This window comes from Thermobia domestica, chromosome 1 (assembly GCF_964235325.1).
Source record: "Thermobia domestica chromosome 1, izTheDome1.hap1.1, whole genome shotgun sequence".
NCBI classification, from domain to species: domain Eukaryota; kingdom Metazoa; phylum Arthropoda; class Insecta; order Zygentoma; family Lepismatidae; genus Thermobia; species Thermobia domestica.
In genome coordinates, this window is record NC_137454.1 from 259,486,258 (window position 1) to 259,505,787 (window position 19,530).

Sequence of the window (19,530 nt, forward strand, 5' to 3'; positions counted from 1 at the left end):
ACCTACATTTTCTTTCTTTTTTTCTTTTTTTTTTCAATGCCGGTATTTAAATGGAATTAATTTTCGCGTTTGCGCGCATAGTAGGTAGTCTATAAAAAATGAGCAATTATGCTAGAACTATTTAAATGTTAACTAGTTACTGTACTCACGGGTTCTACTAAATCAATTAAGTAAATTATTTTATTATGATCTCGGGTTTCATGCACCAATTATTTATGTTATCGCTGGTGTGGAAGGTCGCTTCTATTTCTCCTTGTACTCAATAACCAGTATACATTGTAAGTCTCCGAATCATCTTCCTCCACCGAGATACATAACATGCTTTGCCAACTGTCACTCAAACTTGGGAGGATTTAAGTGAGAGCTGGTACGCAACGTGGTCGGTCGTGTTCGAGCTATCAGTGTGTGATGACTAACACTATAAGTTCTCTTTTTACCATTTGGACTTGGTGCTAGGGATAGCTCACTGCTCCTGCAGATTATCAGAAAGCACGTACCCCAACCTACGTCCTCGCGGTATGAAGGATTGTCAAGTTCAAAGCTAAATGATTACGTCAGTACCATATACATTTAAATGATCATATTTCAACTTCAACATTATCTGAATTACATATTTCTGCTTTAGATAAGTAACCTAACGTACATATCAGAACACAATAAGAAATACATTTGACATTTTACAACAAGAACTACTCATTCGGCTGTGAGAAGTTTTAAGATAAATTCTGTTGTTCTAACTACTTTTTTTTTTAACTTAAAGATCGATTAAACAAAAATATGTAAATTCAACTCTCGGCGCAAGTGGCTTATTCGCAAGGTAACGTGTATAATGAATCTTACTTTTTACTTTTTTTCTTTTAACAAATTCGTAGTAGGCGTGCTGGCTATTTGAAATGATTTTAGATCTTAACACAGTTGAAGAAATATAGGTATCGCGAGAGATAATTCGCTGAATATTCCTGTCGCTGTCTCAGAACAAAATTGGTACTTTACTTACAATTGCATTCAGGTAAAATTTCATAAAACGATGTATCCTGTCGAGAAGTGCGATGAAATGGTCCTCTGACGATTTGGTATCCTCCCAACAAAAATTCTCTGCACTCTAAGACCACTGACAAGTGTCTTCTGCCTGATGACCGAGAGAGAGAGATGCTTTACTCTTTGTACAATCACAAACGACTTATACTCAAAAACTATCAAAATAGCGTTCGTCGTAACCTGTCGTTCAGTTAAAGCGCTTGACTTAATTGTCCACCATTAGTTTGTCGGGCTGCTCTTTACTAGGGATGGCCAGAACCGGTTCCTGTTGGAGCCGGTTTTTGGGTCTGAACGGATCCGGTTCTAGAAGATCCGGTTCCGGAACCGGTTTTTAGGATCTAGATCTGGAACCGGTTTTTCGGATCCAGATCTGGAACCGGTTCTTCGGATCCAGGTCTAGAAACGGTTCTCAAGATCGGGTTCTGGAACCCGTTCTCAAGATCCGGTTCTGGAACCCGGGTTTTCGGATCCAGGTCTGGAACCGAAATTTTGTGACGATCCCTACGCTAAACCCGAGCTGCTGGAAGGCTGTGAACAGTGTGCTAGATGAAATGGTGGAAGCGACAAGCAGGCGCCCAGGCGGCGGCCGCTTGTCTCATTTGGCTAAATAAACTGGGTAACTGGCAAACGCAATGGTTAAACAGGCAAACTGGCCAACTCATTTGGCTAAACACCCACTGGTAGACCAAAATAATAATAATAATAAAAAAAAACACTGGTGGCCCAAATTTTTTTTCTGCGGGCACAAGAGAGTCTGGGCGGGGAGGGCACAAGCGCATGGTCCTCTTTGCAGTGTTTTGAAGGTGAAATTTGTGCCTCCTTTACGGGTCTTTGGGGCTTTCGGATCCAAGTCTGGAACCAGGTCCTAAGATCCGGTTCTGAAACCGGGTTTTCGGATCCAGGTCCGGAACCGGTTCTGAAAACCGGATCTCCGAGAACCGGAACTTTGTGGCCATCCCTACTGTCTACACAACCTCTCCGCTGTGGAGGTTTCAGTCTGTCGTCCGACTTCTTTCGCCCGATTTTTCCTCCCGTGATAGGGGCTTTGCTGTTTGTCGCCAGACTAACTTGTGCTTCTTCTGGTCACTGTGGGTCACGTGAATAACAACCACTCACTGAATATAACATTGTCCACTATTGGTTGATGACCAAATATTGTCCAATCACAAATTAGTTTAGATGTCACTTAGACACTTAGGGTGACTTGCTAATTTTCGTTCTCATGGGAACTGAAGTAGAAAAAGTCTCTCAGCAAGTTTTCGAACAAAGGATTATTGTTCTACGCACACACACATATAGAAATAAAGTTAATGTTGTCGTCTTCAAGTCGGGGTTGAAGATAGGACGGATCTCAATGTTTCCAACTAGCGTCCTTTTCACTAAAATTAGTTGGTAAAACTTAATAAAATAAACGTTTTAATTTTCTTGCTTCGATGAGCGTCCCGCTGTCGATAGCATATCCTTTGTCTTTCATATTTCCTAATTATTTTTGCTGTCTAAGTTCTTTCTTACAATACCTTATTATTTTATTTTATTTGATTTGATTTTAATATTGAATAGAATTGAAAGGGTGATTCACACTGAAGATACCACACTCATTCTATGTCATGTAGTTTGTAGAGGTAGAAAAATGAAAATAATAAAACTGAGTATAATACAGTAATAAAATTCCTAGTGTCTGTCAGAATATGAGCAGTAGACACACTGTATATAATATATATATATTTACAGGGTGTTAGTGAACTAATACGACAAACTGTAAGAGGTGATTCCTCACATAAAAATAAGAAAAAAGTTCATATGGATCTATGGCGAAAAGTACCTTGTTTCAGAGCTAGGGCTGTCCAAAATCACGAAAAAGCCAAATTTCAAGAGGCCCTATTTTGAATTCGAGAGACTGTGGATGGTGGTCCTTATCAACGTAAAGGAAATCACGCATACGCAATCCAAAAATGCATATTTCATTAATGTTCAATGAGTGTACAGATTATTCCCTGCAGGGTGAAATTCCCAGACATGCCATCAACCGAATTTTGAGATATGCTCTGACTTTATGATTGGTCCAAAGTAGGCAAACGATAAGCCTTGATAGCAGTGAACACGGAATCCTTTGTCGCTGTTTCCTCCTGCCTACTTTGGACCCTCCTCGAAATCAGGGTATATCTGAAAATTCTATTGAGAGCATATCTGAGAATTACACCCTGTAGAGAATACCCTCTACATCTATTGACAATTGATCAATATGAATAAAAACACCAGAGGTGCAAAAAGTGCAGCCAAGTTGGTCAGCCTCAAAAAGTGTTGAGATGAGGATGGATGAGCCAAGTTCCTTGGCCACTGCATCTGAATCGAACACTAGAACTTGGCGCGAGGTGTCTAACATATTCGAATACATTAATATGTCTGTTCCTAGTTTCACGGCCGGGATATTTTAGGCCTAAGGCTAGTGGTGACCCCCAAATCCACCACGCTTACAAACACCATCCCTAAGGCTCGTTTACATCATTTACATGGACACTTCGTGGGGGAATATAAGTTTTCCTTGTCTGAGTTTCGAACCACCAATCTTACTGCAGTATACTGTATATGTGCCTTAGCAAAGTTGATATTCCTAAGGTCGGTGGTGGTCCTAAACCCACCACCACTATCCCTAAGGTTCCTTAAAATCATTTTCCTTGACACCTCGCGCCAAGTTCCAGTGTTCATTTCAGATTCAGTGGCCAAGGAACTTGGCTTATCCATCCTCATCTCAACACTTTTTGAGGCTGACGAACTTGGCTGCACTTTTTGCACCTCTAGTGTTTTTGTTCATATTTCACTTCTTTTTGTAGTTCACCATGTCAATATCGTATATTGGGATTCTCAATTGTGGCATATTGCTGGATTTAAATTTTAAATTGTACATTTTTAAAGGAGTCATAATGTGTCACATGCAACATTAGTTCCCAAGGGCTCCCACCGGGAATCGAACAAGAAAGGAGCAAGAAAGGAGCACATGCTAGCCACTAGAACAGCGGGGAGGATTTATTGTATTAAATATCTGTCAGAGAGTTATGTCCAAACGAGATTCTAATTCATTTACCCGAACTACAAAATCACGATTGCCAATATCTCACTTTTCATTACCTAAATACGAAGAGTATCAACAGGACCCAAAACCCTTGATGCTGAATCCTCGCTGCTACATCACTAGACATAGCTGGTGTTTCAATATACTTAGTTGTTCTCTACCTTTCCACATTGCAAAATTACGGAGTTCATTACATGACGCGCATGTTGCGCATTTTCATACTGCCTCGGGTTTTCCTTCCAATGATATACACCTTTCAAATAGCTTGTAATCTTAATTATATTTGCCACCAACATATCCTAACTGTATATAAAACTACATGAACTGACATAAATTAAAGGGGTGCTTCCGGTTGACGTAGAAAGTTGAAATGATGAAGGGGGATGAAGAATTTCCCCATATTATTTAAATGGGTCTTTTTGGACCTATAATCACGTGTTTTAGGAACTTGTAATTGGAATAAAAAATTGAAATTCGGTATGCTTGTACGTTTTCGTTAGTATTACCTAAGTGTCAGTAAAAATAAAAGTTTCCAACTGTAGAGTGGTTTTATGGGAAACAGAAAAACCTTTTCCATGTTATTTATATTGGAGTGTTCTACACCCTAAAATGTTTAGGCACTTCCGGCAGGATTAGAATAAGTAAATTTGGCACGATTGTACCCTCCCGGGACTAACCTACAGGAAGATTGCTAAAAGTGAATATTTTTAATTTTTAAGGAGTCTAAAGGGAGATGAAGAAATCCCCATGTTATTTAAATAGGCGTTTTCCTGGAATACAAAATTTTATCTATTAGATAGTTGAAATAGGAAAAGAAACTTGAAATTCGGGAATTGTGAGCTTAAGAGGTGTAAGGAAGTAGGCCGAGCAAAGGCGAGGGTGTGGGGGGCGAACCCCCAGGAGGGCAAATTCAGGAAATATGAAGAGCAAAGGCACGAACGTAAGAGATTCGCACACTGTTCACAGATAGAGACACGAAGCATCCAGAACATTTTTACATAACGACTGTGGTAACCATAATATAACTCGTGGTACCAATATATTTACGAAATCGGTTACATTTTGTTGCTAGTCTCACATAAACTCGAACAATTGGATTTCTCATTTCTTCGAAAACTTCATTAGTTTTAAATATTGTCACCTGTACATTATCTTACTTATCAAATTAATTTCAATATCTATTTAATACCAATGACTGCAATAAAGGAAAAAACTTCACCGAAAAAAGAAAAATATATTGGCTTCCTTGTGTGGGTTTCCAACCACGAAATTTACGGCAGTATGTACGTGTCTTAGCCCACGTTTTTAAAAGTTAACTGATTCACAGAACGTGCTTCATTAATTTGCTTAACTACTTATTACTAGCTTTCACTTATTTTACTCGCACGCTGAGAAAAAATGTATGTGGCGTACGTAAAAATTTTGGTTACATGTGTAATAGGGCCTAGCGAAAAATCAATTTTTTATATATCGAAGACGCAATAGTGCGGAAAAGTTGCCAATTGATATTGATAACATACTGTAAAAATTTCGTTTCTGAAATCAAATATCTTCCGGTGGCGAATCGCCAAAAAAAGATTTTGTATCTTTATAGGGTATGCAAACCCGCCGTACACATCACTTTTTTGTGTTTCTACAATAAATGAACGAATTACTACCTATATTTCTTAACGTAAGCAGTCTATAAAATCGAAGAAATAATTTCTAGATGATTTAGGCAGATTTGGAACCATAAAATAGCCCATTTTAGCAAAATATAGTATTGCATATCATATAGTGTACTTGTGGTTTCCTATAAGGTTCTAGCATTAAATTAATATGCCGATAAATGTGTTCATTGTTCGTTATAATTTTTCCTTCAACACTCTTTTTCCTTTTAAAAATTTTCGTACTGCTTTATAGAATTTAATTTCCTCCCCTGAATATGAATTCAATTTGGATTAGTCCAATTGATAGTAATAGTAGTATTAAAAAGAAACAACGTTAGTACTCGATAACTGTTCGAGTGTGGAAGACGATCTTTTCAAGGTAATTTTACGGTGTTAACATTTCGTTTCAGTGTTTACTTCGTTGTGCGTAGTTGGTAAGTGTATAAACAGTTTGTTTTTGTACTGTAAATTAAACTTCATGTAATGTGTGTGAGATCTGTATTTTATATCAATATTAAACTCTAACCATGGCGAAGATAAGAACAAGATTAATAACGACTCACCCCGTGCTTGGACATTCAGCTGAACTTTCAGGTGTGTAGTTGCTCACAAAATTAGATGTAATGAAGCATTATTTTCAATTGGTAGAGCTGGAAAAGTGTGAGAAAGGGCATGATCCATCTGTAAAGAAGTTGATGAGAGACGTTGCTCAATGTGTAAAATCTGTTTAGGGCAAAGCTTCCATCCCTACTTTGTCGTTAGAACGTGTAGTTCAGTTTCTACTTGCTTTGCACGGAAAGTATATAAGAAATTTGTTAAATCTGAGAAGAAAACGAAAGCTTCTGCTAGCTTCCAGAAGAACTGGACATATTTAAACAAGATTACACGAAGTCTTTTGATATATGTTCCTGAACTTTCCATGTGCTTATGTGAATTAAGAAAGAAAATACCTAGGAAGGAGTGGACATTTTTGCAAGATCAGAGAACAACACAAGTAGCCAGAATAGAGGGAGTTGACTACGAGGAGACTTTAAAACTAATCATACTCACTAAAAGTAAATCACGAGAGACCACCTGCCAACAGTCTGCTTACACATCACAAACGAGTATTTCTAATGAACTCCAGACATCATCTTCTGATGGTGATGAGTTAGGTGTTGATTATTAATTTGCAAAACAACAGAATATTAGAGAGAAAAGAAGCAAGTAGCAACGACATGTCCTTAGACTTCCTGGTATGCTGGCAGACCGATTTCGAACATCTGATCGTGCAACTGCTTTTGATAGCAACAGCTACATTGCAATCTTTTGGAATAATTGATCCACAAAATGCTGGCTATATGACAGACTGCCCAAAAGCCCGGCGAGAAAAGTAAAATATAGGACAAAAGGAAGTGCTAATGGCCAAAGGAAAGGATCTTAGAGACTTGTACCTTGATGGTCTTAAAGATCAAACTCTATGCAGGAAAGAGACTGGAGGTCGCTGATTTTCAGTAAAGAGATGGAGCTAAACACGTGTGGTTAATGAGAACTTCTTCAAGGTACATATCACAAAAGGAACGGCAATTGATTCAAGAAGTGCATAATCCAAAATAAGTGCTATTTCGCACACCCGGAGAATTTATATTGCCTTCTATGGTTGACGATGAAAGACTTCACGTCAGAAAAGAGGCATAGAGAAAGATAGTCAACGTAATGGGAAAAGCTAGGAATGAGAAGAGTAGATAATATGACAGTAGTATCAGTAGGAAGACGAAACGAGGAAGACCAGCTAAAGAAGACAATGAGTCACTTGTAAAAAAATGTATGCTACCAAAGCTCAATTTCAATGCAAATGATTATACAGACCTTATTAATTGGGAATCAGTTGAAGTGAAGCATCCTCCAGCGTTGTCTTGTTTTCCAACAAAGAACTTGAAATCTACAATAATAACAGTGAACATCCAGTCATAAAAAGAGCTTTAAAATATTCCTGTCACATTACGAGTACAGAACGCTGCGTGAAACTTGTAACAGAAGCATCTGCAGCAGTTTGTGGCAGTAATGGTTTTATCAGACTTAAACTAAAAATACCGATTTGTAAACACAAAAGTAGAAACAAAGACAAACTATGCTCTGCAAATAGCCAAAGATCTAAATTTGAACATACGTGTATCAATGGTACGATGAGCATGGTAGGGACCTGACCGGCACCCACATCCTCGTCGTGGTTCCTGGCTCGTTTCGCTGAAACAAGCAGAGAGGTGCAGAAAAAATATGTATTTTGTATTAAGTAGATTGTTATTTTGATCAAATTGACTAGTGTGTGATCCAAAATGCGCCTAAATCATGCAGAAAACATTTCTTAAATTTTATATATTACTTAACTTAAGAAATGTAGATTATACTTTTGTTCATTTACCGTAGAAAGGCAAAAGAGTGATGTGTACGGCGGGTTTGCATACCCTATAAAGACACAAAATCTTTTTTGGAGATGCGCCACCCGAAGATATTCGATTTCAGCGACGAAATTTTTACAGTATTTTATCAACATCAATTGACAACTTTTCCGCACTATTGCGTTTTCGATATATAAAAAAGTTATTTTTCGCTCCGCCCTAATGTGTAAACCCTGTAGTTTTTGGACTAGTACACTAAACGTATAACTGAAAAAATATATTTTAAACATACTTTCCGTGTAAGTGTTCCGAATAAACGTACTTTCCGCACGAACGAAAGAACTGTTTGTAGGCGGTCAGGATCTCACATACAGATGGCCGTATGTAACCTATAGCTGACGTACGTAATGTACGGAAGACTATTAGATGTCAGACATCCTGCAACGATATTGTGTAACATCTAAGCGGGAAAGAGAGCAGTACGTATGTAGCATATGGATAACGTATGTTAAGTATTGATTTCTGTAGTAAACATAAGGATCCCGTATATTTGTACACTATACCGCTGTCCGGATAACGGATTTTTGTCAGTGACCTTAGCTCGTTTTTCGATTAACCTAGGACGACAGGGATACGAACACAGAAACATCGAGGAGAGTTAAGATTCCAAAGGCTCTTTCACCGGGAGTCCAACCCAGGACCCCATACACCAAAGGTGCACGTGGTAGCCAATAGACCAGCGAGGAGGGCATCAACTCGACCACTCGGACGATTAACAACATTATCACTATGCACATGATGTGTTCAATAACGGAATCGTTCCCGATTTGTGATTGTAAGGACAGTTTTTTTGCCAATGAAAAATTTTCCATAGCAAATTTCTCAAATTTCAATCTAAAGCTGTTAGAGAGTACCTTCATGGAGAGTTTCGCTTTTACGCCCATAAAAATTATCATAGTACATTCCTTAAATTTGGAACCTTTTACTTACACAAGTCATTACGTAAGGTAGGTACCATTATGCAGAGTTTCAATTCTCTATCTCATTTGGACGCACCTAATGAATGATGAGTGAGTAAATGAACCGATCTCTGAGTAAGGACAGTTTTTCGCCCATAGAAAATTCCATAGCACATTCCTTAAATTTCGGATATTTTTCATATTCAAGCCATTATAAGCTACCTTCGTGTAGACATTCACATCTTCAACTTATTGGGAAGTACCTAAAGGCTACGGACAATTTTTCGCCTATAAAAATTTCCCAAGCACATTCGTCACATTTCGGAAGTTTTCCATACTCAGGTCATTATAAGATACCTTTATGCAGAGTTTCACGTCTTATCTCATTGGGAAGTACGAAATCAATGTGATGAGTGAGTGAGTGAACCGATTTCTGCTTGACTAGGACAGTTTTCACCCATAAAATTTTTCCATAGCACTTCCTTAAATTTCGGACACCTTCCATACTCAAATCATTATAAGGTACCTTTGTGCAGAGATTCATCCCACTATCTCATTGGGAAGTGCCTAATCAATGCTATGAGTGAGTCAATCAGTGAGTGAACCGATTTCTGCTTGGCTAAGGACAATTTTCACCCATAAAAAATTTCCTTTAGTACATTACTTAAATTTCAGACCTTTTCCATACTCAAGTCACTATAAGGTACCAATATACAGGCTTTTATGTCAATGTTTCATAAACAAGTACTTAATCAATGTGACGAGTGAATGAATGAGCAGATTTCTGCTTGCCTAAAAACAATTTTCACCCATAAAAAAAATTCCCATAGCACATTCCTCAAATTTCGGACTTTTTTTTCACACTCAAGTCATTATAAGGTACCTTTATGCAGAGTTTCACGTCTCTATCTATTTGGAAATTAGCAGATCAATGTGATGGATGAATGAATGAACCGATTTCTACTTTGCTAAGGACAGTTTACATCCATAAAAATTTCCCATAGAACATTCCTCACATTACGGTCCTTTAACACACTCAAGTCATTATAAGGTACCTTTATGCACAGCTTCACGTCATTATCTCATTGGGAACTAGCAAATCAGTGTGATGAGTGAGTGAATGAACCGTTTCCTGCTTTGCTAAGGACAGTTTTTCGCCCATGAAAAATTTCCCATAGTACATTCCTCATATTTCGGAATTTGTTCATACTTAAGCCATTATAAGGCACCTTTATGCAAAGTTTCACGTTTCTATCTCATTGGGGAGCACATAATCAATTTGATAAGTGAGAGGACGAACCTATTTATTTTTGGCTAAGGACAGTTTCTCGCCCATAAGAAATTCCCATAGCACATTAATCACATTTCGGACTTTTTCTGTACACGAGTCATTATAGGGTGCTTCTATGCAAAGTTTCACGTCTATATCTCATTGGGAAGTACCTAACCAATTTAATGAGTGAGAGAATGAACCGATTTCTACCTTGCTAAGGATAGTTTAGATCAATGAAAAATTTCCCATAGCACATTCCTCACATTACGGTCCTTTTTCACACTCAAGTCATTATAAGGTACCTTTATGCAGAGTTTCACGTCTTATCTCATTGGGAATTCCGAAATCAATGTGATGAGTGAGTGAGTGAAACGATTTCTGCTTGACTAGGACAGTTTTCACCCATAAAATCTTTCCATAGCACTTCCTTAAATTTCGGACACTCCATACTCAAATCATTATAGGGTACCTTTATGCAGAGATTTATCCCTCTATCTGATTGGGAAGTGCCTAATCAATGCTATGAGTGAGTCAGTCAGTGAGTGAACTGATTTCTACTTGGCTAAGATAGTTTTCACCCATAAAAATTTCCTTTAGTACATTCCTCAAATTTCGGACTTTTCCCTTACTCAAGTCATTATAAGGTACCTTTGTGCAGAGTTTCACGTCTCTGTCTCATTGGGAAGTACCTAATCAATTTGATGAGTGAGTAAGTGAAACGATTTTTTTCCTGGCTAAGGACAATTTTTTGCCCATAAAAAATTTCCTGTAGCACATTCCTCAGATTTCGGACTTTTTCCATACTCAAGTCATTATAGGGTACCTTTATGCAAAGTTTCACGTCTCTATCTCATTGGGAAGTACCTAATCAATTTGATGAGTGAGTCAGTGAGACTGAAAACTGCATATTTTAGGGGTCCAGTACTCGAATATGGTTGAAGGTAGGAATATGAGATTTGGCATGTGGGTACATCTCTCGGCTATCTCCTTAAATTCTAAATTTCATGTTTCTACCCTTAATAGAACTTAATAGAATCGTTTTTACAAAGCCTCGAAATCGGAAATTTTACCCAAAACTCTTGTTCTGTATAATATGCTTACAGCAGTGCAGGCCAGTTTTCATTTTCTTCGCGGAACTTGGCTGCCATGCACTGCCGTGCATGTTGATAGGTGTAGAGGGTATTCCCTACATGATGTAATTCTCAGATATGCTCTCAATAGAATTTTCAGATATACCTTGATTTCGAGGAGGGTCCAAAATAGGCAGAAGGAAAGCCTTGACAACAATGGGCATCCAATGCTTCGGAAGGAAGGCGGAAGTGTTAGGAACCGGCAGCTTCATGTTTTTATTGTGTTCAGAATAACATGTGATGATATCTATTTCGTCACGGTATATTTCACGTTTTCTTCACTTATAAGCGTGAAAGAGAACATCGCACCATGCATTTTCCCGAGTACAAGAGACCTTGCTGCTGACGATTCTTAACACTTCCGACATCGCGCCAAAGGATTCCGTGTTCACTGCTATCAAGGCTTATCGTTTGCCTACTTTCGACCAATCATAAAGTCAGAGCATATCTCAAAATTCGGTTGATAGCACTGGGAATTTCACCCTGCAGGGAATAATCTGTAGACCCATTGAACATTAATGAAATATGCATTTTTGGATTGCGTGTGCTTGATTTCCTTTACGCTGATAAGGACCACCATTCACAGTCTCTCGAATTCGAAATAGGATCTCTTGAAATTTGGCTTTTTCGCGATTTTGAACAGCCGTAGTTCTGAAACTATGCACTTTTCACCATAGGTCCATAAGAGCTTTTTCTCTTATTTTTATGTGAGGAATCACCTCTTAAAGTTTGTTGGTATAGTTCATTAACACCCTGTATATATATATACGAATCACTGAACATAGAAGTACTTAACTGTTTGTGAACCATGAGTAAAATATTATTCTGAAAAAATAATTTTTAGCGATATGTAATTGAGATAATGCTTAGAAATTGTTCCTGTCTAGGAAATATTATTTAAATTATTTAGTACTGCTTTTGTACGGATCACACATCCATCACAATTTTCTTCACCGTAATACCAATTATAATTGGAAGATTTGGAAATTGGTTTCTCTTGCAGATCTGGGTAAGATTTAGTTTCATTTCTTTACAACAGATGGCAGCAGTAATCAGTTCTGCAGTTGGTTTCACCGGGTAACCAGTGGGAAGCAGAGAAGAAACGTTCAAAAAGATGGTTTCATGAGTAACCATTGAAATACAGAAGTTTAAAAAATAAATTAGTTAAAAGTTGTATCCTCGACCAACGCAATCCAATCAGAATTATCATTACTCACTTCTGTAAGACACATTGTCCTTCAAGATTTCTCTTACTCTATCTTTGATGTCTTTACCCAGATAATTTCCATTTTATACTCTTCAACTATGTGCGATACTTGTATCCTTCCGTACTATGTTTTGTGTGTTTATGTTTTGGAGAATAAACTTCCTTCTGATTACTGTTATTGTACGAGGGTGATTCAGAAAGAAATGCCTCCAAAGTGATGCCTTTATTTATGTTTGACAGACAGTGTCAGCTACAAACGGGGGCATCATTTTTTAACATAGTCACCATTATGGGCAGCACGCTTGCGCCAATGCAAAACAAGGTTTTTCATGCCCTCGGCGAAGAATTGTGGTGGGTGCTGGCAACCATTGCCGAACTGCTGCTTCCATCTTAGCGTCACAACTGTGGCGTTGGCCCTTAAAGTAATCTTTAAGTTTGGGGAAGAGCCAAAATTCGCAGGGCGCAAGATCCTGACTATAGACAGGATGAGGCAGAATGTCAACAACACCTTGCCAGCAGATGGGACAACTTTAATTTTTTTCGGCGGAGGAGAGGACGTGTGGCGGTATTCCATTGGCTGATGCTTCGTTTCCAGGTCGTAGTGATGTATCCATGACTCGTCGCAAGCGATGAATGTTCCTGGGCACATAACCTTCCGCAGTCAGAAATTCAATGACAGCCCGCTGTTTCAACCAGACGTCACCACTGAATATGATGGATTCCTCCATTACTCTAGAACGAGAAGAGATAGGAATGTGAAACCAATGAGATTCTATAGCTTAAATATTAGTGCATTAATTGTAAACAGTTCAGAATGTTTGCGGTACTATTGGCCTAGTAGTGGGCTTGAAGGCACTACTTTCTGAATCATCCTCGTATTTGGCAAAATGCTCATACTTAAGTTCTTGAAATTTTATGCTAAGCTAAATATTCTAACATTCATTATTGTATACTTTAGTTTGAATTCGGTATACACCTGAACCAGGTATTTAAAATGTTGCAATTTTTTAAATGAATCGTTTGTATGAGTATGGTGTTCTTTTACAGAAAATTCGAAGAGCATACAAATTTCATCCTAAAAGGACAGCAAAGGATTTATATCTTAAATGGTCTTCTTCGCTTATTAACAGATAGATTAACAGTTATCCTTCTAAGGTAAGTACATATGTAGTTTACTGTAATTTTGTATTAATTTTATTCGATGAAGCTCTCTTTGAAAAAGAAATATGAGTACAGAAGTTGGAAATTCATACTTGTGTTGTATAAATTGTTATTAAGATAAAACTCGGAGCAAAACATTACAGTGAAACAAATATGTTATTAAACTGTTTCAGTTTTGGGATTATAACAGCTGTTTTATGAGAAGACTTCATTATTCAGAAGTGAAAACTAGGGGGAAGAAAACCATGAGGAAATAACATTTTAGGCGATTTAGTCCGAGTTTACGATTATAAAATAGAATGTAAATGTGTGTGTGTGTGTGTGTGTGTGTTATCTTTTCTGAAGGATAAAATAGTCAGGATGGAGAATATGCGAAGGTGAAAAGTTCGGTCTTAAGTTTGAGTTGTGTTATTTTGTATTATGCGGATACGAATAAATAGGGAATCTGAATGTTTCAGGAATAAGGATGATTGTTTATGCATGTAGAAAGGAATTTGGGTTTCCCTGACTGGAGGAATGGAAACTGTGAGAATAGTTTTTGATTTATTTATTTATTTATTTATTTATTTATTTATTTATTTATTTATTATTATTATTATTATTATTATTAATAATAATAATAATAATAATAATAATAATAATAATAATAATAATAATAATAGTAAAGGCTAAATTTATGTTGAAAAAGAAGCAAGTTTTGCGTCTAAATGTTTGGAATTGTCTTGGTACCGGATCGGGAGGTTTCAAGTGTCCGGTTCTCGTGAGTCGAGTAATGTATGGTGAAAAAAAAAAGCCCAAAATTTGCAACACTACAAACTCTGGCAATAGTGGACCGTGGCACACGATATGAGCTATGCTGGAAGATTAGTGTATCTGTTGTGCATTAGAAGTGCAGGAGAAGAATGACGCACAACGAAATGAGTTTGGCGTTAAATGAGGGAGGAACAGCGTCGTAAAATAATCGTGCAATATTGGAAAGACAATCCGAATGTTAAAAAGTCAGACCATGTGTAACGCTTCCAGAATGTGGGATATTCAAGACGAACGGTGTATAATATTGTGTCGAAAGTAGAGAAGGGTATGAACGTGGGAAATATGGTCGGCAGAGAACGGAAATCGACTTTAAGTGATCCCAAGGTGTTGAGACAACTTCGACGAGCTACTGCAGTAAGGTGGCAGAATCGTACCGAGAACTTGCTAGGAAATTTCACTGTGATAAAAATACACAGGATGCTTTACAGAAAATGAGAATTACCAGACGTAAACGGAAAACTATGCCGAAGGTTACGGAACAACAAATTGTGATTCAGAAACAACGTTTAAGAACTCTGGTCACCGAAACGTTCACTGCTAAAAATGATGTACTCTGCATGATGGACGATGAGACCTATTTTACATTGGGCGGTCATGAGTGGCAGCCAAAATCGTACTACGATCTAGGAACTGGTGATATGTCTGATTCAGTGCGTTTTCCTCCGAAATCAAAATATCCACAAAATGTGTTGCTATGGCTTGCGATGAGTGAAAAGAGACTCTCTAAACCGGTTTTTCACCACCCGTCTTGCGCTAAACACTGAACGTTATGTGAAGTTCTGTGTGCCGAAAGTTAAACAGTTTATCAACACGTATCATCGTGGAGACAATGTGGTGTTTTGGCCAGATTTAGGCTGCTACTACGCTACATCAAGTCTTGCAGCCATGGCATACGCTACATACCCAAAGATCAAAATCCTCCTAATGTTCCTTAACTTCGGCCTATTGAGGACTTTTGAGCAAATTTAAAGAGGCAAGTGTATGCCAATAATTATCACCCAACATCCGTTGCAGGTCTTATCCGACGAATCCGTAGATGCTTGAATGAAATTGATACATCGTGTTTCGCGTCACCCATGCAAAACGTTCCAATTTTCGTAAGGCCAGCAGATATGGCGTAAATGTGTTTGTACATTAAAGTCCAGATGTCATTCTTGTTTAACAATCAGAGAACACAACAAAATTACGGATGTTTAGTGTGGCAAACGGAGTAACACTCCTCGAACTCAGAGGTTCGAGATACGAGCTGCACTGACTGACTGGTCAATGTTGTCAGTTCATTCCAAAATGCACTCAGGTTAAATCACCTGCATGTATATGCAAATAGAATATAAAAAAGAATTGCCGTTAATTTTTAGCCCATTGGCCACGACGCACAAGACATTGCGATGCATTGAGTGTGGGAACATTTAGATAACGAACTGGCAAAGCGATGTGGTTGTCATCATTCTGGCGTTCGAAGATCTGGTCAGCTAGTATTTCCATAAATGATTGAAGAATACACTTGATTCAGTTCCAAATAACTATAGAACATAGTTTTTGCATATTAATATGTAAGGAAGAAACACTGAGAACCTTTGTCGCTCACTAAAACATTCTCACCATAAAGCAACGTGTTAAATATATATATATGTATATGATTGAACGATAAAAGACTCCTTTGACCTGTTGCGTGGGAAGAAAAACAGTTCCCATCGAAGAAAGAAGTTATTTGTGTCGCAGAATAAAGTATACATCGAAAAATAATTACTGTTTTTACGAAATATACAGAACGTTCACAAAAAATACTTCTATAACCTGGTGACGGTTATAAATTTAAAAAGCAAAATAAAGTAGTACTTCACCACAACAATATTTTCTCCCTACTAAAGTGTACACAAAAGTGACTACTGTTACAACCGTTGGTACAAGCAACATATTTATAAACTTCTACAATAATAATGAAACTAAGACTATAGTAACAATAATGTGTAGGAAATTAAAGCCAAAAGATTTTTCAAATTAAGTGCTTCATTTTAGTAAGCTCACTGCTTACAATTTTCACAAATAAAGTAATCAACATTTTTACTGTCGGTACACCCAACATGTGACCATCCTTGGCAACTGCAGCATTGTACTCAATCCTCATCGAAACCTCTACAAATAAGACACTCCGTGAGAGTATTTTCCTCTGCTTTGTCCAGCAGCTCTCCGAACACTACAATTTCCCGTTAACACACTATCCACAGCTTTTTTCATACTTTCTTTATCCCATTTCCCTATCTTGTATGTAGCCATGTAACAGCTTACTAATAAATAATTTTCTTACTTTATACGTAATTTTCTCTTTTATACGTTACATTTATGTCTACAATTCGAATAATAAGATGTCACCACTATCATGCACCACAAGAACTAGCAATTGCATAGCCTGGAAATTAGACACATCTAATACACTTCACCAAAACCTTTTATTCTCAATTCTCCCTTAATAATAATATTTTTTCAGTTGTCATAGCAACTTTTAAACAAATAACTATCTTGTTACTGTAACGACCATTACATGAATATCTATCTGATATCAACATAAATATATATTATATATTCTTTTTTCTTCTTCTTCACAACAGATTGTGTACTTTTAAGCACCGTTACCCAAAATAACTACAAGATAAAAATGAAAGTAATTCACTGATATACAATATCGTTGTATAAATGGCTCCTGACTAGGACTTCTTAAATTGGTTATAATTGAATAAAGAATCCTGGACCGTTACATATTTTTACATACTTGGTTACCTTAATTTTCGAATAACCCTCGTATATATAAATTATAATACATTATATATATATATATATATATATATATATATATATATATATATATAGATAGATAGATAGATAGATAGATATACATATATATTTATATTTTTTCATATAATTTTTTTATCTCAATATTATTCTTATATTCATTGAATAATTAATTATATTTTAATTCTATAAAATTATCGACGAAGAGAACTTATTCAAAACGTGATCTGTTTATTAATTATTCAGATCCTAAAATAGATTCTTTGACTCAACATCATTCGGGCTCATTGACAAATTAAATTAGAGTATATTGAAATACTACATAACCTATTACTTCCATTTGGGCATCATTAAGATGATTATAAAAGACTTTAAAAGCACAATACTAATAAGTGAAGCGAATTGCAAAATAAATCATAATATTCAAAAGTGAAAGAAGAATGAATTAATATCATATCAAAGAATAATGCAAATAAAGAAAATATTACACTAAGAATCAATCTGGAAACTCGACATTATCTATGTTAATCTGGATAAAACTTCTGAAGAAACTAACGTTTTAACTAGCTGTATCCATTTACAGAAAAACACTTTTGCGGATAAGTTGCTGGCATGGCTTTAACCCGTCCCACGTCAGCCACATCTAGTTTAAATTAACATTATGAAATGAGTTTGTTAGGTTACATTGAATGGCACAATCTTGAGTACCGTCCTGTATGTTATTTATGTCTCCAGTTCTTTGATTCCTGTTTTGATGATTTCTGCCCTCTATGAAATTACTACGAAACCCATTTCGAGGAAATTTAGATCTATTGTTTGTCTGATTTCTAAATGTTGTACAATTACTATTTCTGTTTCTTCTAAAATTAGGTTCGGTTCTATTACCGGTATTGAATCTATCATTACTTCTTACATTAGGATTACACTCTTCCCTTGCATTGATATTTCGAACATGAATAGTATTAGCCTTGGTTTCGGTTATTACCTTGCATCATTGATTGACTTTCAAAATGTTGCACTATCATAATTAGATGATTGAAATTAACGCATTGTGCAGAGATCAGTATTTGCTGTAACCTAAAAGGTAACAATATTTGAATCGATGCTATAACTCGAGATTCCTGTTGGTATGGATTAATTAATTTCAACTCATTATAAACGGAAATCACAAAATCAGTAAGACTCTTATCAGTTTTTAGATCATAACGTCTGTTTCGAACTAAAGCGTCTCGGTTTGCCAACATAAAATCATTTTCAAAATTCTAAAGCAGAGCGTTTTTGAAATCTAAGTAGTTACGTAAACTACCCCTGATCGCTTTGAACCATACTGAGGAAGGTGGTAGTAAAATATGTGGCAAAATCTTAAGAAATTTGAATTTGTCTACGCCAATTAGATCGCACTCTTCTTCAATTTTTTTCAAAAATGTCTTCCGATCGGCCACTAAATTTGGTTAAAGATCTTATTTCACTAAATCTAAAATGACTATTATCATGTAGAACAGCTACTGCTCTCTAACGCCGGAATGCTAGAACTAGTACTGTCCAGCAGTGGGAAGAGTCCGGTGCTGAGGCAAGCTCCCCTATACAGTTTCTCAGGCCCAAAGACAAACATCACACCCCAGACCATAACTGAAGTAGGATGCTTCACTGTTGGAGGCATTTCAACTTGAATTCCTCTAGAGGTCGACTCGCACATATTTTGAACATTCATCAGACACGAAGACACATGATTCATCACTGAAACTCCTATTCTCCTATCATCAGCAGTCCAATGTTCTAAGCCTCGTGTCCATTCGAGACAATTGCAATGATTGGAGTATTTGCAATGATTTTGCTTTCTTTCTTGGCCTGAGTGCTTTTATTCCCTCAACACAAATAATATTTTACTTTGAACATTTTCAGGCGAAATGTCTTCACCATTTTTATGCTTAAGTCCCTAGAAGCTGCGTTTCTGTTTCCCAAAGCCAATCTTTTTATTTTTTGATACCTCTTATCGATAGCTTTGGATTTCGCTCACACTTCCAAAGCCTATTTTGCTGATACATTTGCTTCTTGCTCATCG

At 36.9% G+C, this 19,530-nt stretch overlaps 1 protein-coding gene across 4 annotated transcripts in view; it reads left to right on the forward strand.

Annotated features, from left to right (window-relative positions):
* LOC145660665 (uncharacterized) overlaps window positions 1-19,530 on the forward strand; it is a 193,949-nt gene that overhangs the window by 133,812 nt on the left and 40,607 nt on the right. For all 4 annotated transcript variants that reach the window (XM_081725988.1, XM_081726014.1, XM_081725997.1 and 1 more), the window contains one exon: window positions 13,752-13,859. In XM_081725988.1, coding sequence (XP_081582114.1) covers window positions 13,752-13,838 — 87 coding nt within the window. In that variant the 3' untranslated portion in view covers window positions 13,839-13,859. The remainder of the gene's footprint in view (window positions 1-13,751; window positions 13,860-19,530) is intronic.